This window comes from Ochotona princeps, chromosome 3 (assembly GCF_030435755.1).
Source record: "Ochotona princeps isolate mOchPri1 chromosome 3, mOchPri1.hap1, whole genome shotgun sequence".
NCBI classification, from domain to species: Eukaryota; Metazoa; Chordata; class Mammalia; order Lagomorpha; family Ochotonidae; genus Ochotona; species Ochotona princeps.
The window spans coordinates 86471084-86496119 of NC_080834.1; the positions used below are offsets into that span (position 1 = coordinate 86471084).

The 25036-nt window shown below is 43.3% G+C and overlaps 1 protein-coding gene across 1 annotated transcript; it reads right to left on the bottom strand.

Annotated features, from left to right (window-relative positions):
* Nucleotides 1-1456: 1456 nt before the first annotated feature.
* Nucleotides 1457-23853, bottom strand: HCLS1 (hematopoietic cell-specific Lyn substrate 1). The gene is made up of 14 exons (XM_004577862.4): nucleotides 23711-23853; nucleotides 21004-21087; nucleotides 20401-20474; nucleotides 13146-13275; nucleotides 11250-11360; nucleotides 9205-9259; nucleotides 5637-5747; nucleotides 5008-5063; nucleotides 4366-4435; nucleotides 3590-3801; nucleotides 3084-3194; nucleotides 2417-2624; nucleotides 2191-2262; nucleotides 1457-2014 (listed from the first exon to the last, which is right to left on the bottom strand). The coding sequence occupies exons 2-14, from the start codon at nucleotides 21085-21087 to the stop codon at nucleotides 1878-1880; spliced, it is 1431 nt and encodes a 476-aa protein (XP_004577919.2). The 5' UTR covers nucleotides 23711-23853; the 3' UTR covers nucleotides 1457-1877.
* Nucleotides 23854-25036: the final 1183 nt, after the last annotated feature.

Below are 25036 nucleotides of genomic sequence, written 5' to 3' on the forward strand. Positions count from 1 at the left end.
GCTGCTACGTATTTGTCACCCCCTAACTTCTGTCAGAACATTACTGAATTGATCAACATCATCAAACACATTTATATTCTCTGTAGTTGCATGCATTACAGGAAACCAGGGCACTGCAGACACCTCCCGGACCACAGAAACAAGCACATTCAATGAGGAAAGGGGCACATCTAGAGCAGAAGAGAAGGCACTCAGAGAAACTGGGTTAGACAGAGATGGTGAGAGTGGCAAGATGATGCTGTAGCAACAGGGTGAACAATGAGTTACCTGACAGTGGCAAGACTGCCGGAAGTGACTGTAGATTAAGCAGCAGCTCAGGAGCAAGAAGAGGGACCAGGTAGCGGAAATAGAAGCCTGGCAGGAGAGATGTCTCCATGTAGACTCGCTGATGACTATTACCACCAACAAGAGCCATCCACCGTGGAGATCAATCACGGAACTGAGGCAGAAGGGACTTAGCTGCCTTCAGTAGCACAGGGATCTGGAAGGAAAGTTTCCATATCATCATAAAAGAAAAAGTGGAATTTGGAGCTGTATCAGGAAAGCCTTCATCAAAGTCTGATGTATGATTACTCTAAATGAGATCTTATGTATGTACAATGATTTAATTCTGCGTACTGGAAATTCCAAAATCTCTATAACAGGAAATAAAGGGTGCTCTCCTTTCTGAAAAGCCCATAGCATGAATCTTGTGAGTTAGGTCTACAAACGACAGGTTCACAAATCAATGGCATAGAGGTCATGGTCAAACTTAAGGAATGAGTGTCATGAAGAAAATCCCAGAGGAAGCCACATGGGCAGCTCATCAGCCCTGTGCATCCATACATGCAATAATTGTAGAACTCCTTGATTTTTGCCTTCTCTACCTTTGAAACCTAAGTCTATCTTCAACACTGCAATAGCACACACTTATTGTGTCCTATAAACCTAAGGCCCCCTATGTCAAATTCCTGACTGTAACTTTGATTGTGTCCTAGGACCCCCCACCTATCTCTGACCTTGCTGAAGCTGAGCACAATAGCATGTGGTCTGGGATACACCACTGTTTCTGATTCAATATTCTTTTAAACCTCATCTGAGTTTACTTTCCTTTAGCTTCACTCTTTTCTTTGCTGAAACTTTCCTTTTCCTCCTTCCTGTCCTCATGAATCACCATGCTCTAAAAATGTGTGGTTATTACTTCTGTGAAGAAGGTGGCTGACCTCCCACAACTGCTAGATCTAGTGGATGTTGAACTGTCTTGGCATGGATGGCACCTGGCCCCCTGTGATCCCAGCTTGCTGCCATTCCCTAGGATGATCTGCTTTGGACTGGAGTTAAAGTGTCACCTAAGGAAAAAGGCCTGGGTCTTGACATCCAGGTTGCAAGGGTGGTACAGCCTGGCAGTGGTAAGAAGGAAGACCTGGAGCCATGAGAGTAAAGGCCATTGGAGCCTGCACAGAAGGTAACACTGACCTCCGCTTAGAGGGGAACCATTGTCCCACTTTATTGCCAATTTTAGAACTAGGTAGAGAAGGTCCAGATATATCTCTGTGGGGAAGGAAAATGGGTAAACAGCACAACCAGATGATTCCCTCTTCCAGTTAAGGAAACTGGAAACCCCAAGCTCACAATGAAACAGAGCAGAATTTGGGTGGATGGAGGGGCATCCATGGGGAAGGAGGCAGGGACATGAAACAACTGCCAGGAGCTCATCCAGGGTAGAGAGGATACGGGTGTGAAGGGGACCCCATTCCTCCTGTCCCTGCCCCAAGCCCTAAACGAAGCAGAAGGAAATATGCACAAAACCCTAGGTCCTCCCAGCAGGAATGAGGATGGGGTAGAACAGGGTCACTTTGCATGTAGGGAGCTGCCATGTAGGAGGTGGAGAGGATCTATCACTGGAGGAGCTTCACATAATTGGCAGGGAAGAGTCCAGAGTAGCCACGGCAACGTCCCCGCCACCAGCCCTCATCCACCATCTCAATGTCAGTGATGATGTCATCCGGATCGAAGGAGAGTTCATCACTTCCCTCTGGAAAGGCAGTTGAGGGGATGTTAGCATGTCAGACAGGAACCTGTCTATCCCAGTGCCCACTGCAAACCTCAGGGAGGCAGACAGACTTGGCCTTCCTCTTGATGCCAAACTTGGGTCCTTCCCTAACCCCCAGAAGCCTCCCAGCAGTAGCCCTCCATGCCCTGTTAACCCACCTCCTTGGTAATCATATAGGGCCATAGCTGAGATCCCCGCAGCCCCAAGCCCAGCTGGGCAGCCTGGTGCTCCTGCAGGCAGAGACATAGAAACATGGGCTCACCAACTCGGAGAAGGCAAACAGAGAGATCCACCAACAGCGGGGCAATTTCCTGTCCAGTACCTCCCACCATGCTCCTCCACACCTGTGACTCAGTTTAGGAAGTGCTTCTGCCCATCACTCACCTGATGGGTCAGAAGGATAAGGTGGCTCCTCAGGCTCCAGAACGTCCTCATAGTCCCCCTCCGGCTCGTTGTCCTGCTCACACACCTCTCCAACATCCTCGTAGTCATTCTCTGGCTCGGGCACAGGCTCTGTCTCATACACGGGCTCTTCCTGCAGCTCGAGGCCTTCTAGAGTCCTAGGGGGCAGGGCTGGGGGCTCCTCGTTGTCCTAAGCAGAGACAGTGTGCAGTAGCATGGCCTTCACTCAGCAGGAGACCTCACCAGGTGTTCAGTGGAGGACTGTGTGGACCCCAGCTGTCCCCAGCCTCTGTCCCCACCTAACAGCCTCTCCTGACATGGTCTTGCAGCCCTCTCATTTTCTCAGTCTCTTGCTTCACTCCCAACTCTAACCCGGGAAGGAGTGATGGTGTACATAAATGGTAGGAGGGGAAGGAAGTGGAAGGTGAGTCAGATTCCTCTGAAGACTAGAAAATTTTGAAGTGAGATAGAGCATTGTTGGGATGATCAGCTGTCCTTACTTGCTCAGGACTGGGGAGTGTCCCTCATGGGGGCTTTCTGTGCAAATAGCAGAACCACCCCAGGCAAACAATGATGGTCACTTCACATAGTCCACCTACTTGATACCAGAAGATTGGATAGGGGGCAGAAAAGTTTGCGGCCCGCTTACCTCTGGGAGATTCTGTCTTGTTGGGAAGGCAGGCACTTGGCATTCCCTGCTGGCTGGCACAGGCTCAGGCTCAGGCTCTGACTGCGGAAGCTTCCTAGCTGGAGGCCAGGCCTGTGGAGGATGAAGCATGTCTGGTAGGCAAGCCTCCACCTTCACTCTGAACCCCACCTGGAGCACTCTACCTGCCCTCTGCCAGCCCAGATGGAACTCAGCCCTCAGCCTGTGGTCTACCTCTTAGTTCCTGCAGCAATGATTGCTGTATTAGGTGGTCACCTGCCTGCTAGTGTAATATGTAAGCCTTGTCATCATTTTCTGTTGTTTTAGAGCAACCTGATCAATGAGGCACAATTACAAAGAGAAACTGGAATCTGCCTGAAGATAGGGATAGCAGACTCTCCCTAAGACAGATCTGTCCTACTACTTTATTTTCTGCCAGTACTTTTGATCTCTTAGACTCCTGGCTAGGCAGTCCTCCTGGAGATATGTTCCAAAGGCCTGGAACTCACCTCTGAAGGTATTTTCTTGGGCAATGGGGCTGGCGCTGCTGGCTCTTCCACAGGCACCACTGGCTGCTGAGCCTTGCGGCTTATCTGCAGCACGGCCTTCCGCTCCTGTTGCTGCCTGGCCATCCTCTGTGCCTTCTCCTCTTCCTCCTGCTTTTTTTTCTCCTCAGCCATGGATTCAAATTTTGCCTTTAGCCCACGGGCACCACTAGAAGCTACAAACACCAACAAGAAGAAATAGGGTTGCCTTGGATTAGAGGGTGGGGGAAATAGAGGTACTCGAAGGAAGAGCAGATTAGATGTGGAGAGAACTCCTGGGGAGGACAAAAAGAGATACTGATGGAGGGATAAGCAGATCATGGGAGGGTGGTTAGTTTTGAAGCCTAGATTTCCATGTCCTGAACTATGTTACTGGAGGTTATTTGCCCTTTCCAAATCATAAGCCTTCTTGCCCTCATCCACATCTTGCTCTGATATTATTTCTTAGATCCTTAGGCCCTTTGGTCACCACCCATCCTCTACCACATTCCAAGCTCCTGTCCCCATCTCTCTTCCCAAATGGTTCTCCATCCCACTTCCACTTCCTTTCCCAGTGCCTGTCTATCTCTCTATCCACCTGACCTAGGTTTTCAAGGAGACAGAATTGGAGAATATGAAGTAGGAATCAAGTACATCTCAATTAATCTCAGTAGTTAACAGGCATAGAAGAAACAGGCTAGGAAAGCGGAAGGATATGAAGGGAGAGGGCGTTAACCATAGAAGGAATCACTACAACTCACCAGCTTCTATGGGTGTTGTCTTCTTATAAGCCGTGGTTGGGGCCTCCATTTCATTGAAACCTACAGCGCTCTGCAGGTAGAGAACAGTATGTGTGGCGTGAGGGAGAGAAGAGGCCATAGTGACGCAGAAAGCAGGACTGGGGGTATCCCTGACCATTTGGTGCTTTACAGCTGAATACCATATTCTAATATTATTTTTTGGTGGAAAGAGGACCAAAGAAATTCTAAACTGGTGAGCTCAGATCACTTTTTTTGAAAGTTCAATGATGATTCCAAGTCCAGTTGCTTAAAATATAGCAGTGCCCCTGGCAAACATTCACGGGGGAACAACAATAGCAGGACCTAGAATGGGAGGGCCAAGCAATGTCAAAAGCCACGAAATTTCAAGTGTAACATTACCTTTCCTTCGCCATCCTCTCTCTGCCTCTCCCTGCCTCCCTCTACTCTTGTCAGAGCTGAAGCTCTAGAAGACATGCCCGTTAGATGTTGAGGGAAATCACCAGGGAGGGCAGGATACCAGCAGGACAGACCCGGGGCACCCAGCACCACTGTCCTGTCCTTCTCCCAGCCTGTTTCTTCCTCTTGCACACTTCCTTAGACTTAGGGAACTCTGCTCAAGACAATGGTTTGCTGGTACTTTACCTTATCCACTCGGTCCTTCTGGATTCCATACTGGCCACCAAAGCCCTTGGCATAATCTGTTAGACAGAAAGTCCTGTGAGTCATAACAGGAGATCTGGGAATGGGGAGGGAGAGGGAGCAACAGCAAGAGGGACCGGAAGCCGGGATTGTGGGAGTGACTGGGAATCGGGCTTGGGAGGAATGGCCAGGAAGAGAGAAAAATATGAGGAGAAAATAATCTGGAAAAGAAGAGTAAGGAAGATGGAAAGAGAGCAACATGAAAGTATAAATTACAGATGAGGGGAAATAAAAAGAAAGAAAAGAATAAATAAGAGCCCTCCGGCCATTCACTTTTTATCCCAGGGAGGAAGTAAACTTTTAGTCCCACGTGAAGCACAGGGCCCACCACCTTCTGGCCATTCTTATTTCTCATATCTTCCTCCGTGATCCCTTCTCTTTGGCCTGTTTCCTTTAACCTGAACCTAATCTCGTTATTTCCTCTCCACCTTCCGTGGAATGTCCCCCACCACCCACCCAGCACACATTCATCTGCCTCTCCTTATTGTGGGGCCCTTGGGTCACAGTTCAGGAAATAAGGAAGGAGCGTCTACGCTCTGCTGTGACCCACCCTCATCCCAAACCCAGCTCACCTCTCTGGGACTCATGCTTCTCTGTCTCTCCCTTGTAGTCATAGCCCAGAGCTGCCTTGTCCCGTTTATCCGTCTCCACCCCATAACGGCCACCAAAACCATGAGAGTAATCTGCAATTGAAAGAGCAGTCATGAGAGCCCATTCTCAGATCACAGGGAGTGCTAAGCTAACAGGCAGGAGCGCAAAGTGATGGCAGCCTGGGAAGAGAGCAGGACTCAAATGCAGGGGAAGTAAGTGGACACTGCTCATTCTTCTCCTTCCCTCTCTCATGTCCAGCACAAGATGAGATCATTTCCAATTTTCTCCCTTCTTTAAGGAAGAATCAAGTGAAGCACAGAGATGTCCAGGGGGAAAAAAGGCAGACACATATGAAATGCATGCATTTCCCTATACCCATATAAATGCACAGACGTGCCAGCTAACATACATTTGGGGAGGGGAATTACTAAAGCACAGAACAACAGAAGAAGAGAATCCTGGCCTCAGAAACAAACAGAATCGAAGCTGAATACGTAAGGATAATCATGAGCTGACACTTCAGAAAACTGAAGGGTCCTATTAGTTCCAAGTTAATGACTAGTGGTTAGGCTCTATGGTCTGGGACCCAATCTTCTATACAAGAATGGGGGTAAAGAAGGGAGGAGCCAGAAATAAGGATCTACCCTCTCCTATCAAGGAAGACAAATTCTAACTTTCTAGCAAAATGAGAGGACTTGTAGTCTATTCAGCATTTAGTAAAAGGGACGCCCACTTAAAAGATTTGAAAATTCCAGGCCTATACTTGGGTGTGGAATACAAATGTCCACTTCTTTTTATTGCTATGTGCTTCAGGAATACTAAACTGAAACTCTAACATAAATAATGATCCAGGAAAACACATTCCATGAAAAGAATATGCACAGAAAAGAGAGCATGTGTATAATCCAACACAGACCTCAAGAGAAAGCACATTGATCAGATAAGGATATGACACAATGATGAAAAGAATCCTCAGTCATCAGGACTATTATATGCTGACATAAGCTCACTGATAAAATAAAATCCACCAAGCAAAAACTCACAAAAGTAAGGAGCCAAAATAAACAAATCTGAGCATTGTTGAAAATGTTAACACCCTTCTCTCATTAGATGATAGATATTTCAGATGAAAGGAAATCAGTAAACTTACACAAGATTCAACCATTATTAACAAAAAAGATCTAATTGACTATTATAGAACACTATACCTAAACACTATAAAATACAAATTTTTCACACACAGAAAACATTCAAAAAATAGACCATATATCATTCATGTAGTAAGTCTCAATATATTTCAAAGGATCTAAATATTAGAAATTAGATTTTGATAACTTATTTAAAGCCAATATCAACAAAATAAAAAAAATTTCCCTAGTACACCAAAAATAGTGTTTAGAGGGAAATTTAAAGTTCCTAGATATCCAGGCTTAAAATCAACATAACTTTTATTTTAAAAATCAAGAAAAAGAACAAACTGGGCTTGGCACGGTAGCCTGGCGGCTAAAAGTCCTTTGCCTTGCACACTCCTGGATCCCAAATGGGTGCCAGTTCATGTCCCAGTAAGATCTTTGAAAATAATAGTTGAATTAATGAACTTTCAGTAAGAAAAATCAGTTGAAAAGACAAAAAATGCGGATGAACAATAAAAGAAATGAAATGGCCATATTATATATATATCACTACAGATATTATAGGAGTTAAAAAAAGAAAGACATAAGGTATGGCACAGTAGCCTAGCAGCTTAATTCCTAGTAATGAATGTGGTAGGATTCCATAAGGGCGCTGGTTCTAATCCCGGAAGCCCTGATTCCCATCCAGCTCCCTGCTTGTGGCCTGGGAAAGCACTCGAGGACAGTCCAAAGCCTTCGGACCCTGCACCCATGCGGGAGACCCAGAGGAGGTTCCTGGCTCCTGGCTTCGGATTGGTGTAGCACTGGCCATTGTGATCACTTGGGGAGTGAATCATCAGTCAAAAGATCTTCCTCTCTGTCTCTCCTCCTATCTATATATCTGCCTTTCCAATAAAAAAAGAAAAAAGAAAGACATAGTATAAATTTGACAATATGGATAAAATATACAAATTCCTGACTTAGGAAAAGATAGGGTAAGCAGAGTTATAACTATTTAAGAGATTTAATGAGGAAAAAAGAAAAGTAGCTCATTAATATAGAACTTTTAGAACTCAGAAAGTAGAGGCAAAATTTCTCTGTGATGCTTACATTATGATTCATGAATCTTCAGATAAATAAATACCCTCTACCTTACTGAAATAAGTTCACTACAAAAATTACAAATGGCCTAAGAAATAAATAGCATGAAGGAAAGATTAAACAATTGAACAGATAATTATTCAAATATAAAATATATGAAAAAAACTATACATACATTTAAAATCATTAAAGAGATCAAAGAAGAAAGTTATTGTGATGAAAGCAATGAGTCATTATGGGAAAAGAATGAGCAGATTTGCAATTGGAACAAAAGGAACTTATGGAAATTAAGATATCTGAAAGAATGCCTAAAAACTTAACCAGCTGTTGAATAATAACTCAATATACCTAAAAGAAAAAATTAACTAACATAAACCCAAAGAAACTACCCAGGATGCAACTCAGGAAATAAATAGACAGAAAAAAGAAATGGAATTAAGAGACACTGAGAAGAGAATTAAAAGGTCTAATACACAAGCCAGTAGGAATTCCAGAAGGAATGAGAAGGAACAGTGCCACTCAAGAGAACATATTTGAGAACTTTCCAGAACAGAAATCATATCTGAGATTGAAGAGGGTCACTAAGCTTCATATTGTATAATTAAAAAGTAAAACTAACACCTAGGTTCATGCTGATAATATTAAAGAGCATGTCAGAGACAAAATGTGGAATTTTAATAACAATAAAAGAGGCAAAACATGCCATCTATAAAGGAATAATAAATAGACTGATATAGAGAGATGTCTTCAAAGAGTTAAGGAGCAGATAACAGAGAATGATGCTGCAAAATAAAAGCATTGTTCCAAGAAAAATTGCTTAACAGACTCACTGAAAGACTTATAGATGGATAAATGTTAGCAAGAAAATATTTAAAAAGCAAGGAGGAAACAAAAAATCCTATAAACCTGATAAGCCAGGAAATTGGTCAATATATCAGTCAATTTAGATAAGCATTTGCCAGGTAATAATGATTTATTTTGTTTGAACCATGACTAAAATATATATATACCATACAGCAAAATGATTGGTATAAAGAATTAAGTTTAAATGCTGCATGTTTCCTACATTATTTAGAAAGAGATAATGATAAACTATAAATTTACACCCCAAATACATGTTGGGATAACCTATTAAAACAAAAGAAAATATCTTATTTTCAACTCATCACAAATAAAAAGGGGACTAGTAAAATTTAGTAATGCCACAGAAAGCAATAGAGGAGCAAAGAACAAGTAGTGGGCAGCTCGGTCATGGGGCTAAGGGCAGCTGATGGCAGTGGCTGGAAAGGGAACAGTGGCCAGCTGGGTTGCCAGGCTCAAGCTCAGGGGTCCTTGCCTTTCTGGGATGTGTGCTTCTCCACTTCTCCTTTATAATCAAAGCCAACAGCCGACTACAGGGGAAAGAAGAAGAAATGGATTAGAGTCCAAGTTGACAAGTCTCCCCTCTGCTGACTTACCCTTCCTCCCAGGCCAGCTCGAGGGGTAGTTTGTGGGATCCAGGGTTGGGGATGGGGGTGGCCTGGAGGCCCTGAACATGGACTCTGGACAAAGTTCCAGACCCGAGCTCCACCTCCCTGTCTACCCTTGACTAACTTCAAGCACATTTCTTACTGAGATCCTCTGATTTCAATTATGAAATGAAGAGAGGCATATGTGCCTGACCTACTACAACTGTAAAATTCTGCCTCTTATTTGGAACAATATCACAGTGCAATGAGACAAGTATAGCAAGCAAGTCTGCATTGGGTTATTTATGGAATTAATGCTTTTCCCCTTTACTAATCTTCACAAAACTAGAACGAAATAATAGTCAAGTGCCTTATAAGCTATAAAGCACTAGGCGCATATAAGGGCTATTCCACTCCTAGCTAATGACATTGTGTTTTAATTCATTTATCAATGATAGAAACTCAAAAATGGGTTTTGGAGAGATTAGAACAACTTGGAGAGCCTACAGACTAGCAAGTTGCAGGACTGGACATGTCGACTGGTGCCTGCCCTCATAGTACAGTTAGGTTCCTATCTTTTCTGTGAATAAAGGGTCTCTAAGTAAGTCTAGGTATTGCATTGTAAGAATTAGTAGTATGGAGTATGTCTTGATTTATATTGCATGGATTGTTTGGTTGATTCAATTCCTGGTTCATGAGGCAGAAGATGTAGCAATTAGACACAGGCAACCAGGGAAGGAACCAAAATTGAACAAGAAAGGACATCTTGACTACAGAAAAACACTCTCACATTTTCATCTTCCATTATTGCCTTTAAAAAATTATCTTCTTGGGGGAGGCATTTGGCCTGGCAAGTAAGCAACTTGTTGGACACCCACATCTCACAGTGGAACACATGAACTGTAGTCCCACTCTGTCCTTACGCCAGCTTCCTGCTAATGCACACCCTGGAGTGCTTGAGGACTTGGATCCGTGGACTGAGTTTTCAGCTCCTGACCGAAACCATTTCCAGCAGTTGGGGAGTGGACCAGTGGATGGGAGCTCTCTCAAATAAACAAATACATTTTTAAAAATGAAGTGCAAAAACCTATTTAGTTGGTAATTAAAAATCCTTCCATACTTTTCTTTCTTTCATAGTACTTTTTGAACTTCCCTGGTTTAATTTTGGGTTTTTTTTCAATGCAGAAAATTAGCATCCTAGCATTTAGGATTAAGGCTCATCAATTAACAACTGCTTGGAAAAGAAGAAAGTCTCAGCATGGTGTGAAGACGTTTTCTGCGTGCAGCTGCAGGATGAGGACTCCACCCGCATCATGGAAAACAAGTTCAGAGGATCAGGTCTTTAAAGAGTGGAACTGAGAAGATCAGAGTTAAAGATCTTCCATGTCTGCCCACTCTATCAGCCTGTAATCGTGCTGTTCTGTTTCTTCTCTTTAAAACTACACTGTGTTTAAAGGAGTCTTTACAAACGCCCAGACATCAAAGATTGATGATGGATCTTGTGAAAAGAAAATTTTACTTTCTTAAAACCTTACAGCTCTAATTTGCTGTTTTGCTTGTTTATTTGTTGCTGAGGAAATAATATTCAAACTGTTTTTCCTAAAAGGCATTAATATGTATGAGGCTTTGATGGTAGAACAAAAGGGGAACTTTGGAAATTTTCTATTAAAAACACTGATGGCTTGAGGGACTTATTCAGAGTTTCGGGGGTTCATGTAAGTGACTGCCTTTCTGCTCAGCATATGCCCTCCAACTCTGGCACCAGAGACTGACTAGGGGAGGCCTGGGAACCAGCACAGTGACGGTGATTTGCCCCATTTATGAAGAGCATTCATTTCCTCTTTCACAGAGCATCACTGGTCTACACTCAAGGGCAAGCTGGTAGTTCCCATGTGATTTGAGCTGGATTTGCCAAGACAGACTTGTCACTTACCTTGTCAGCCCTGTCCCTCTCCACTCCATATTTGCCCCCAAAACCTTTGGCAGCATCAATCTGAGAAGAGTGCTTCTGCACTTCAGCCACATACTCGTGGCCCACTGCGCTCTGAGAAAAACCAAGGACTGGGTGAGTGAAAAAGGTCAACATGGTCTCAAAAAAATCGATGCAGAACTGGAGTAGTATCATGTAAGGATACAAGAAATTCCATTTGGATCACACTCTGATGGTGGTGCCAAGGAATGTGTGACGGGAGAGCAAGGAGACTTACTGCAGAGCCTTGCACAAAGCTCATTCTGCCTTAATGCTATTAGAAAGCCTCTACTCAGAAAACTCCCAGAGAGTAGCTGGGAGCCAGATGAGAGACTGTGTCCACAGAGCCGTGTTTACATGGGAACAAAAGTGCTAAAGCAAAGGTATCACAACAGAAACAAGGCTAGTTTGAGGAAGTGATCAAAGAGGATCAACTGAATGGTATCACTGGGATTGAAAAGCATGCAGTAAACCAGCTAGTTGATTTTGTTCTAGACCTGTGCTCTCGGCCACCAAAGCTCCTGAGTGAACTCCGAATTTTTTTTTTTTTGAAAGATTCATTCATTTTATTACAGCCAGATATACACAGAGGAGGAGAGACAGAGAGGAAGATCTTCCGTCTGATGATTCACTCCCCAAGTGAGCCGCAACGGGCCGATGCGCGCCGATCCGATGCCGGGAACCTGGAACCTCTTCCGGGTCTCCCACGTGGGTGCAGGGTCCCAAAGCCTTGGGCCGTCCTCAACTGCTTTCCCAGGCCACAAGCAGGAGCTGGATGGGAAGTGGAGCTGCCGGGATTAGAACCGGCGCCCATATGGGATCCAGGGGCTTTCAAGGCAAGGACTTTAGCCGCTAGGCCATGCCGCCGGGCCCTGAACTCCGAATTTTTATAAAACAATGTAAGAAGTGAAGTTGCAACACAGATAGAACACACAATCATTTGAAAAAAGGTAATAGCATTGTCAGTCTATAGGTGGCTGCATGCCTGGAGCTACCACAGGCAAGCTCTTCTCATGTCTTGACTTTCATTCCACTCCATCTCTGTCCCATGTGTTGGGATCAGAAGAAAATTGATACAAATATTTGTGACACTCTCTTTTAGAACCCAAATGTATACTGCATTTCTGGGACATGTTTTATACCATAAAACCAGGGCATTGTGACATGGTCCAGTGGGTTAAGCTACCACTTGAGACAACTGTACTCCATATTAAAGTTCTAATCCTGGCCACTCCACTTCTGACCTAGTTCCTTCCTAATGTGCTTGGGAAGCTGCTTATGGTAGGTTGAGTATTTGAGATTCTGCCATCTACACTGGAGACTGGCATGGACTTCCTGGCTCCTGACTTTACTCTGGCCCAGTAGTGGGTTCAGTGGTCATTTGGGGAGTAAACCAGCAGATGGCAGATCTCTTGAGATTTATCTCCTTTCCTGTCTGCTGCTCTTCTTTATAAACAGAGAGATAGATAAATTTTTAAAAACACAAAATGTAGGCCAGTGTCATGGCACAGAAAATTAAGCTACCACTTGTACCTCATGAAAGTATCATGTAGAGTCCTGGCTGCCCCACTTGCGATTCAGCTCCCTGTTAATATGCCCAGGAAAGGCAGTGCAAGCGCTTAGGCTTCTGTCACTCAGGAGGCAGAACAGGATGAAACTCTTGGCTCCTGGCTCAGTCTGGCCCGGCCACAGCTATTATAGCCATTTGGATCATGAACCAGAGAATGGAAGATCTCTTTCTCCCTCTGTAACTCTGTTTTTCAAAGTCAAAAAAAAATCTTAAAAAAAAAAAAAAACCAATAAATGAGTTAATCTGTTTTTTGTTTTGTTTTCTTTTACAATCTTTCTATTGCCACTCACCTTGTCCATTCGGTCTCTTTCCACTCCAAATCGCCCTCCATAGCCATGGGATGCTTTGGGCCCTGATTCCATCTCTTTCTTCTTGAGAACATCGTGCTCCTCTGACACTTTGCTCCTCAGCTGGTGGATGCTAGGAAACACAGGTGACTGATACTTATCTGGTACAGGGAGGTCAGTGGACCCACCTTCTCAGAAGAAGGGAAACGTTGTGGTCTGTTCTACCTATTTTTATCAACAAGAAAAACCCCTAAAATATACTAATGATGGGTCTCAAGGTAAGAGATAAATATGGCCTGCAAACCATAGCCTGGTTTAAATTCTCCAGAAGGCAATGATATTTCTCTTGGCCTATTATTTTTTTCTCAATAAAATAACCATTTGGTGCCATTTTTTAATGTGCATAAATTTAGAGGGAAGTGATACCTACATTCTGACAACTAGGAAGCTATTTGCCTTTGCATGGCTCTGCATGTTTTCAAGCGGCTTTGCATTTTTCAGCTTTTTCAGGTGATCTATCTCAAGAAGCATAAACGTATTTGCAAACCTTAAACACACATATTTTAGTCTTGGGAGTCTATCTGTGGGAATTTTAACTATGAAGTTTAATGTCTAATGATTCATTGAATTAATTGAATATATAATGATTCAGATAATTATGCAAACATCTCAAGAATTAGTATAAATGGAATTAAAAGTAAGTTATTTTGGTGATAACATTTTTAGAGCCTGCATTGTTTTTTTCATAAATGAATTTTTTATGAACTTTTTCCAAACCCAGCTATAGACTAGCAAAACCAAGAAACAAGCTAAATGGGCAAAAAATGGACAATAACTGAGTAAAATGAAATATTGCCTTTCAGTATCATGCTAGGAAGTTTTTGAAAGTGATGCTTACAACAATGCAGCACTGGGGAAATTATACATTACTCTTTTGTTTGTTTATTTAACAATGGACATCCTTTGTCCCTATCCAACTCTGATAATTCCCGAAGGAAAACAACACTAAGAACCTATAAAAACTAAATATTAAAACTCACATGTAGTTCGTTGCTGTAACAAAATGAGGCTCTGATAGCCTTGGTTTGAGATTCCTGTCTCACTAAATGGATACAATAGTGAAAGGAATCACTTCAACTTCACATTCCTTTCCAGGTTCACCCTGATGGTGACTGCAACACTGAAGAGGGTAGAGAGCTGCCTCTGCCAACCTGTATGGCCTGAGGATATGAGATGATGACTGGGTACTTAAACCAACAAGGGACAATGGGGCTGATATTTGGACTCAGATAAGAACTTCTGGGGGAAGTCTTAGAAACATAAATAAAAAATTTGACTTCCTGAAAACGTTGAGGGTTGGAGATGGGATGATGACATTCTTGGGATTTTATTAACTCAGGTCAAGCAGACACATCCACTACAGGTCAATGAGCATTTCGCTACACAAATTCTCTTCTCTTCCAGAACTGGTCCATCAGCTGGCCTTGTAGGATAATCCCTCTAAAGGGCTTTGAAAAACCCTTCTTAGCTTTAGCCACAGTTAATTTTAGCAAGCTGGCCGTGGACCAGATGAAATTAAGCTAAGTGTTGGAAGCACCCACTGTTCCTGTGCCTCTAAACCCTTTGGCAGCCATGAAAGCAGGGATCCTGTGTTGCTAGCTCAACACCATCAACACTTTAGAACTGACTGCTTTGAAACATTCCTGGCTCCAAGAACACATAAATGACTTCCCAATGGTCCCCAAATATGTATTCAAAGAACAAAGACAATGGGAAAAATGTTGCTTTCAAATGGGAACATTCTGTAAAATTTTAATGAGCTCATTGGTTGTTAAGTGGGTCATAGCTATATTACAGTTGAAACATGTTTTCAAAAGGAATTAGAAAATGCTGCACAGGGAATGCCCACTTAGTAAACAACAGAAAAGCTATACAGAGAATCCAACAACATATGATATAATTTGAATGAAACCATTCGGGTTAAAGAATAGCATCTTATTAGAACTTCTTTAGAATAAAAGCTAAAACCATTCTCTCTTTTTTTCACACTTTACATTTTATTATTATTATCATCATTTTATGATACAGTTCTATAGGTTCCTGGTAAAACCATTCTCAATATGTCTTAATGATACCATCCCTTTATTCAATACATATTAAACAATTCTTGAGTATTTGATACTGCTAGGTCTGAGGACTCAAAGGTGATTCATATATGAAAATAATGTTCAAGTAGAAAAAAGAGAGCAAAATAACAGAAAAACAACTACAGCTGAATATGCTAAGTGTCAAAACTAGGAAACAGCAACACAAAAGAAGCTCCTCACAAATTAACTCACATGTCTTGTTTTTGAGTTTTAAAATGCCTTGGAGTGGATAAAGCAATGCAGTGTATGGGAACTAAGCAAGATCCAGAACCTTACAGATGAGCTAAGAAGAAAAAGAGATCATTTGGATTAAAGGAACAAAGGTCAGACTTAAAGTCTTTATTTACAAATGATGGGATCCTGTATGTAGAAAATACTAAAGAATTCACACAAACAAAAAAAAGATAGTGAAAGCAGAAAGTGCTAAGGTCTCTATATTTAAATTGTTTTTCTACATATCAGCCACAAACTTTCTAAAATTGAAAATTAAAAGTAGGGGCCAGAGTTGTGGCATATGAGGTAAAGCCTTCACCTGTGATGCCAGCATCCCACATGGTTGCTGGTTCAGGTATTGGCTGCTCCACTTCTGATCTAGCTCCCTGCTATGGGCCTGGCAAAGGCAGCAGAAGATGACCAATTGTTTGGGTTCCTGCCATCCATGGAAGACACCGAGATGAAGTTTCTGGCTGCTGGCTCCTGCCTGGCTCACACTTGGTCAGCAATGGGAACCCAGCTGGGGAGCAAGCCAGTGAAGGGAAAGTTTCTCCCTCTCTTCCTCCTCTCTGTCTACAAGTCTCTCAAAGCAAATAAATAAATCCTCCCCACAAAGTTAATTGCATTCACATGAAAAAAACATAGCATAGTTTATGATTAATTCGTTAAAACTATGTACAATATACAACACTAAATTTTTTTGAAAAAAATTAAAGAATATTTTGGAGCCTGTGCATAATAAACTATGCCACCTCCACCTACAGTGTCAGCATCCCACATGGGTACCAGTTTGATTTCTGGATGCCACACTTTTGATCCAGATCCCTGCTAATGTTGCTAAAGCCACGAAAGATGCTCCAAGACCTTGGGCCCCTGCAGCCATGTGAGCCCTGGAAGAAGCTCCTGGCTCCTGACTTTGGCTGGATTCAGCTCAGCTCTGGCCATTGCAGTGAGCTAGGAAGTAAACCAGCAGATGGAAGACCTCTCTACCTACAATGTTATGACACACTTAAACAGCATAATAACGGACTTATGACTGTTTCTGAAAAACTATGCTATTGTAATAATATAGGAGAAATCAGTGGGTGGAGGGGAATTAGAGAGGGGATATCAGAGCCTATGGAAATGCATCATAAATACATTTTTAAAAATTAAAGATAATCTCAACAAATGGATTAGAAATGTTAATGGGTAGAAAACTTAGAAAGATACCAGTTCTCTTCCAAAACATCTATAAATTAAATGCACTCCTCATTCAAATCCAAGCAGACATCTATGTGGGAATTGACTAAGTGATCTTTAAGTGAATGTGGAAATGTAAAGTCCTCGAATAGTAAACCTTTTCTTTTATTCCAAGGAGAGGAAGATTAAAATAACATTTAATTTCTTGACATTATAAGGCTACAATAGTCATTGTAATTTTATCTTTCTAAAATATTTAGTTTTCTATTTTGAAAGACATGTATAGAGAAAAATATTCCATTAGCTGGCTGGCTCACTCTCCAAATGCCCACAACCGCCGGGCTAGAACCAGGAGTCAGGAGTTTATTCGGGATCTCCCACATAGGTGGCAGGTGTGCAGGGACTTGGGCCATCTTCCACTGATCTCCCAGGCATAGTAGCAGGGAGCTCGACTGAAGAGGAAGAGTCAGGATTTGAACTGGCACCCACTGGCACACCAGACAGCAGCTCAACGCCTATCCTAATTACACTTTTTAAACTTTAAAAATCTTCCATCTGCTAGTTTATTATTCAAATGTCTGCAACAGCCAGAGCTGGACTAGGCTGAATTTGGGAGGTTGGAGCTCAGTCTGGGGCAAGTGGTAAAGTCATCATGTGGTTGACCACAGGGTGCTCGACAGCAGGAAGAATAGTGGAGTTGGGACCCAAATACAGACACTCCAGAAGGAGATGTGGGCATTCCAAGTGGTATCAAAACCAGTGCACTGAAGCCCACTGGGTTTTAATTTTGTTTTTTGTAAATTTCAATCTGTGGCAGGCTGAAAAACAAAAATGCAAACATTGTTGTCCTTTCCTACAGCTGTTCTGGGGTCATAAGGATCCTGACTGGTCAAGGAATAGACACTAAAAAACATGAATGGGCCAGGGTGGGAGAGAGGTTGGAGGAAGGGCAACAGTCCTGGGAAAGCAGAGTGCTCCTTCATACAATATATGAGGGGGCAATGGGGTCATTTGATTCACTCCCTGAATTACCACACCACTCCCCAAACTAAATTTGTTTGAGACAGATATAAAAAGAAACTGTGCTGTGGAGGAAGTAGCAAGATTGGAGGAAACCACAAACACTTCCTGTTCCTACTTTGAGCTGTCTCAGCTCTGCCGCTGCTGTTCCCCCCAGTTATCTCCCCGTCCTCCCCTCCAGGGGCTGAAGTGATCCCACCCTGGGCTTCATGATGGGCTTACCCCACACCTGCCACGGGCTCCCAGACTAACAGAGACTCACTACTGGAGTGTCCCCTGGCAAAATGAGAGCCAAAGAAGAGTGACTTGTCCAGGGTCATCTGGCCTGTTATAGCTCAACGGTCTGCAGAAAAAAGAGGCAAGGGAACTTTTCTTTTCTTTTTTAGAAAAGACCATTTATTTACTTGAAAGGCAAAGTGTCATAGAGAGAGGGAGAGACAGAGGAAGGAAAAAAAGGCACTTTTACCTGCACATTCACTCCCCCAAAGCCCTCAACAACCTTACCTGGGCCATGCCAATGGCAGGAACACCAGCTAGGTCTCTCAGAGGCATTTCAGGGACTCAGTATGGATGTGGGCTGTCACCTGCCATCTTCTCAGGAGAGGGATCCAAAGCTCCGGGTAGCTGGGACTTCAAACACTGTTCCCATAAGCACTGTGAGCCTCCCAAGTGGTGGCTCACCCCACTACATCATCACACTTCTCTGTCATTCATTCTGTCCAATATGGATCCAAGGCAGTTGATGGGGAAATATATACAATAACCACATTGTACTATGTTAGGAGACACCAGTCAGAGAAACCTAAATCCTGGAGTGATGCAACAGAGCAGGCCGGCTTAACATCATTTAGGAAGCATGGTGGTCCTCTGCTTACTCTATGTTAGGTTTTGGGGGGAGGAAGTGGGAAGCAGAAAGCTCATTATTGAGCTGCTAGCAAATGCTAAGTGCTGCAGTAGGCTATCCCACTGAATTCTATCAGAAACAAGCAGGATAGCTGTAGTTGTCACCATCGGACAAACAAGCTGAGGTTCTGAGGAGGTTCCATCATTAGTAGTGGCAGAGCTGCTAAATGAAATCACATCTGCCTGATATCCAAACTCAAGGCCTTACCATAGGAACACATACAAATTGAGGAGCCTTCTTTAAAATAGTCTATTCTACCTGCCTTATTTAAGACACTGAAAGGGGCAAGACCATCACAGTTCTCAGAAAAGGGAATGAGGTCTTTTTTTTTCCTTGACTTATAAACCTACACAAGTGTAGCATCAAAAAGGCTTCCTGAGTGACCCTGTTCCTTAATGTGTGTGGAGGGAGGGAGGGGGAAGGATGTTAACTCCAGCTACTTCCAGAATTGCTTATTTTAAGAGTAACATTCATTATAACCACTTACCACGAACCAGTTATACTAAATAAATGAACGAAAATAAAAACAAAAATATCACCCCCCCGAGATGTTACAAAAACAGTATTGTTTGCAACCTTCATGCAAAATACAAAACAAACAGATATGTAGGTGAACAAGTATATACATACATTCTCATAGACAAACTGTATAATGGAGACCAGTGTAGGAGGGAATGAAGGTACATTGCAACATGCCTCTCTACTTTTGAATAAAAGGAGTACTCCCAATGAAACAATGAAATATATCTTGACAATATGATACCAGATTTTCTACCATTGCCTAAACCTACAATGGCACGTTAAGCAGCAGAATTTTGGACTTGTGACTGAAGGATTATATTATTGTAATAACATGGGGGGAAAGGGTGAGGGGAGTTGAATGGGGAGGGAAGGAAGAGAGAGAGAGTGAGAACTCTCTGCCTACAAAACTGTATCATGGAAAATAATAATAATTAGAAAAGAATTTAAAAAATAATTTGAGACAAGAATGGAAGCTGTCCTCTTTCCATAGCATTTTTCTAAGTTTTTGCCTTGATATTTTGCTGAATACCTAGTAGTTTGCATGTCAGCCTGCATTCTAAACATACTTTTTATTTTTTAGAAGGATGGTGAAATGATTGGCAGATGGATGTACAGACAGCAGATATTACCTCAATAGTTGAGTCACTTCCTGCTTGAGGTCCTCATGTCTTAATTAAGGGAGAAAATTAACGTAACAGACTCAGGAAAGAGCAGAATTGTTGAGACAATCAACAAATAAAGTTGGGGATAAAAGAAGAGAGTTGAGGGCCTGGCAGGATGGCCAAGTCACTAAATCCTCACTTTGCAACCACTGGAATCCCATTTGGATGCTGTTTATGTACCAGCCGCTCCACGTCTCATTCAGCTCCCTGGTTGTGGCCTGGGAAAGCAGTAGAGGATGGCCCAAAGCCTTGGGACCCTGCACCCACGTGAGACTAGAAGAGGCTGCTGGTTCCTGGGTTCAGATAGACTAAGCTCTGGGCATTACAGCCACTCAGGGAGTGAACCAGTGGATGGAAGATCTTTCTCTCTGTCTCTCCTTCTCTCTGTATATCTGCCTTTTCAATTAAAAACAATCTTTTTAAAAAAGAGAGTTGAAATGGAAACAAAATGACCACATGGGGACACAAGAGGAAAGAGTTTAGATAAAAACAAAGATATACAGACATGAACCTCCCTCTCTCCTTCCTTCCTCATCTTCTGTGAGTCTCCAACTTTTCTATAAGCTCTTCATAACCCTATTTCCACCCCCAATACTTTGGGCACCTACTTGATATGCTCTGTGCGTCCAGATCCTTCGATTGTCTTGGCTCCCCATCTCTGCTCCTTCTCAGATATGTCATTCTGCAAAACACAGCACCCAGCATTAAGTGATGCCTGGAAATGTTCCATGCTACATGGGGCCATACAACTCTGGCATGCTCCCTCTACATTCCTTGTATCAGCTGCCTTCCCCAGTCTGTATTTATAGACCTCTCTATACTAATCTATACTGAACCCACATTAAAATTAAACTGGTGAGCTCTGAAAAATTCCTTCCTCCTCAGCATCTTTCATGTTACCACCCCTTCCCCTCAAAAGTATGCCTCACTCTTGGATCAGAGGCCATATAAGACATACACTCATTTGCTCCTTATCTTCAGCACAGCTTGTTACAGCCTGTCCATAATACTGTCCAAACTCATTCACTCCATTCCTTCCATTTGCAACATGCCCCATTCATGTCACCCAATTACCTTACTGATTACCCATCAGGAGAACTCAGTCCTAAATGAGCCTGTGTAAGTTCCCTCAGAGGTCATACAGTGACCTTGCTGCCTTTCTCACACAAGCACCCTCCTCATCGCGCAAGCAAAGCTCCTTTCCAACTCACCACAAAGTCAGGGTCTGTGTCCCAGTCATCACCCTGGGTCTCCACGGTAACAGATACATCATGTCCCACTACAGACTTCCACATCTAAGGGTGACAGAAAATGGGAATAATTGAGGACAAGAAGAAATATCAATAAGAAGGAAAACTAGAATGCTTACAATCAATGATAGAGCAGCTCCAATGTTTCCTGCCATTTTTTTTTTATCCTATGAAAATAAACATGAGATAAAGCCGATGCATGTTTTAGCAAGCATTTCTCAGCCACAGGAGGAAGGAAAGGGTTCAAGAAAAAATGTGGCCTGGGCCCTCCTGGGTCTGAAAAGAACCCCCATGAAGGTAGGCAATACTAAATAGCTAGACTTTTAGAATGGTTGCTGTTGTGTATTTGTGTCCAGTCAGCAAGGTAGCAGCTTGGAGGGGCCATCAGTGAGATGTGCCATGTCATTCAGATTTTTACATGAGTCCTTTTTTGGCTCCCAACTGGCCCAACCCCTGGAAAAGTGATTTTCTGGACTCTTAGCTACAACCTGCTTAACCATACTGAGAATTTTTTCCAACCTCAGCATCGGTACCCACCTTCTGTCTGAGATTGATCACTGCACAGCTGCAGGAGGTCAGTGGGTACAGTCAGCTGCAATACTTACACTGAATAACACACGGGGAAGCAGTAGTTGCTGGGAATAAGTTACTCATTACTCAATTTTTAAAAGTAGTTCAGAGGTGACAGTCAACTGTGCAATGAATTAAGCTCCACTTGCAACACCCACATTGGAATGCCAGTGCGAGTCCTGGCTACTCTACTTCTAAATCAGCTTCCTACTAATACATCCTGGGAGGCCGAAGATGATGGCTCAAGTGCTTGGGCCTCTCCTTCCCAACGGGGAGACCTGCAGGGGTTCTGGGCTCCTAGCTTAGGCTTGATTGGTTTGGAGAGAGAGTAAACCAGCGGATGGAAGATTAATATCTCCCTCTCTCCCTGCCTTCTTCCCTCCCTTTATATCTGCCTTTCAAGTAGATAAAAGTAAACATTAAAAAAATATAGAGGCCTTTGGACTTTAAAAGTTAAATTATAATTCTAGATAGAAAAATAGTTTAAAACATAGCATGTAATAAATACTTTATTCAGACCATTAGGAGGTATAGGACTATCAGTAACTGATGCTTAACAATGTACAAAGCTCAATCTGAAAAGAGTTCCAACCTGTTACTCAAGGACATTCCCGGTGTCCTACTTATCCTTGCTAACTGCATGAGAAGGAGTCGCACAGTTGCTCTGGGTCTTGGCATGAAAAGGCAACAATGGACAAATCATCTACCCCGGAGCCACTAAGACCCCTGGATTCAGACAGCACCTGCTAGCTGGCAACTTCCCTGCCCGTGACCCCTCCTGGGACTCCTTATCCCCAAGAACCCTCAACCACACTCCTCATGTCTCCCCCAGGTGTCCCTTTCACAACCTTTCCTGGCTGTCCAACCCATAGCCCTTTTATTCCCCAGATTTTCTCTTTCTCTTTCTCCTTGAAAATCTCATCCTTCTTCACAGTCTTTGAACAACTGGTGAATACCAGCCCAGGGGAAGTCTGGGGTAGATTCCAGTGGATGAGATGCTATGGGGGCACTCAGGAAGTGCTGACTGGTTTAGCCTAACCACAGGGCAAGTTACCGCTCAGAGAGGCTAGGTCTGCTCTCATAGGCAGAGTTATGCAAAGGGGGCAGGTAAATAACACCTGTACTCCTGCTTCCTTTACAACCCTGCTGTTTCTCATGCTGGCTCCTGGGCTGCTCTGCAACCAAAGGACTTCACTACAAAACTGCAAAGGAGAAGTTGCTGAAATACTCACAAGCAATAAGGAAGCAATGAAGACCAGTGGTTCTATCCTCTTCCCTGCTCTCCCTCTCAGGCCTCAGCTTGACTTTCCAACAAACCTCCCACCTTCAGAGTTGTTGACAGACATACTAGCCTTGACATACAGACCAAAGATCAGAAAGGCCAAGGGTGCTATCTAGGAGCAGGAGATGAGAGGGTGACCTGAGGTGCACCTAGGGTTTCATCTCAATGGCAGTTCATGAACTTTCAGCCAGAGGACCCAGTGATCAGCTCAGCTCTGTGACAGAGCCTCTGTGGGGTCATGGTGAAACAATGAACAGAGTATGTTCTCATTGGCTAAGTGGCAAGCAGACAAGATCCTCCACAAATGCTCATCTACATCATTTGTCAAACCACCTGTTATCTCTGATTTCCTCAGTGAAAAGCCAAAGAGGGGGTTAACCTAGCTAACCTAGAAAACCTCCATTTCTGACATTCTGGGATTGAATGATCCCATGAGCACAGAAAATGTTCTAATGGAACAATCATGCCTTCCTTGAGCCTCCATCAGTAGTGGGTTCTCAGCAGAAGAGTATGCAAGCAGCAGCTTCCTGTGGGTTTAGTCTCTTTGTTGGACCACAAGTTTTCAAGAGAAGATTCGATCTTTGCTGCCTGTACCCTTCCTCCCTACATGGCAATGGGTCTCACAGGGACAATGCTGCAGCTGATCTAGAGTCCTGAATGGCTGTAAATCCTGTTCCCTGAGCTTGAGTCCCCTGCAACCCTGCCTCCACCCCACACCCCAGGCCTAACTTCCCTCCCCGTGAACTAACCCTCAGGTAGATTCCGCTTCAATCCCCACCCCAAGCTCTCGGCCCTCCCATGGTCCAGAGTTCCTACCTCCAAAGGTGTGAGTGTCAGCTTTAGGCCCCAGGCTCCTCACGTCCACACCAGACTCCCTATTTGGTTGTCTCTGCTTCAGAGCAAGAAACCGAGCTGCTGCTTCAGTTCCGTCTTCAGATTTTCTGTCATTTCCTGCCACGCTGTCTTCACAGCTACTTCCTGAAGTTTGAGTCAGTTCCTTCTGCTTTAGGCACTTAAATAAGAGAGGCTTCAATGTTTCTGTGTCTTGCCTTCGGCAAGGTTTTGAGGCTCCTGGGACAGGCACAGATAACGTAGCTCCAACTTTCAGACTTTGTGATCCAGAGAAATATTCCATCAGAAACAGATCAGACAATGCTGCAGAATAGCACTGAGGCACTTGATAGGTGGGTAGATATACGTGTGATAACAAAGGCATTCAGAGATTTGGCGATGGGTTGTTGCAAAGGCTTTGGAGATTTGGGGATGGTTGCCACAAAGGCGTAACTGGAGAAGTGACTACTGTGGATTTTCAAGGGAAGATCAAAGAATAACTGCTCCATGGCCCACAGCACTCAAACATGGGGCTTTCTTCTGCTAGTTAGTCAATCATCACTCAACTGACCGAAGGAAAAGGGCAAGACCTGTAAGGGGAAAGGCTCGTAGCTTATCAGGTGACACTGTAGAGGCTGAACTCACAGGGGGAAAAATCCGGCACCAGACAGAATTCTGAAATAGGTACATGCTAATGGACACTATGTGCAGGATTCTGCTTTGCTGTTGGTTGAGATTTGCTACCTTCCATCCCTGATTTTCAAATGTGCACAGGTGACTAGTGTTGGCCAGTCCTGGTGGGGACTTCCAGCCACTGCAAGTTTTGCCGTCTCTTTGGCTCACTGCCCACCAAAGCCTCTTCTGATAAACAGCCTTGTTTTAGCTACTGAGGATTTGGGTGTTTCTTGCTTATTTGATCCAGCTTTGCTGAATCTTGTCTGCAGACTTCTGACCTTGATTTACTCCCCAAAAGGCTTGAGTAGGACTGCGTAAAATTGATCTATAACACACCAGAGCATTTCTGCAATAGGGATAGTAAGCCTCAAAGGTCACTTTCAAATCTAACGATCTAAGTCTGGAGGCGATTTTTCTTTATTTCTTCTACTTCATGATTTGTAATGGTGGCACTAAATGTACTTCAAGGAAGAATAAATTTATAATTGAAGGAAAAAAGCCCTGTTAGATCTTTTGCAATTCTAATATATCAAAATAGAAATGATCGGACCAGACATTGCGACACATGATCCAGGTACATAATTTACTGAGTATCAATGGAACTTATCAGAGATGACACCAAAAAACTTCATCTCT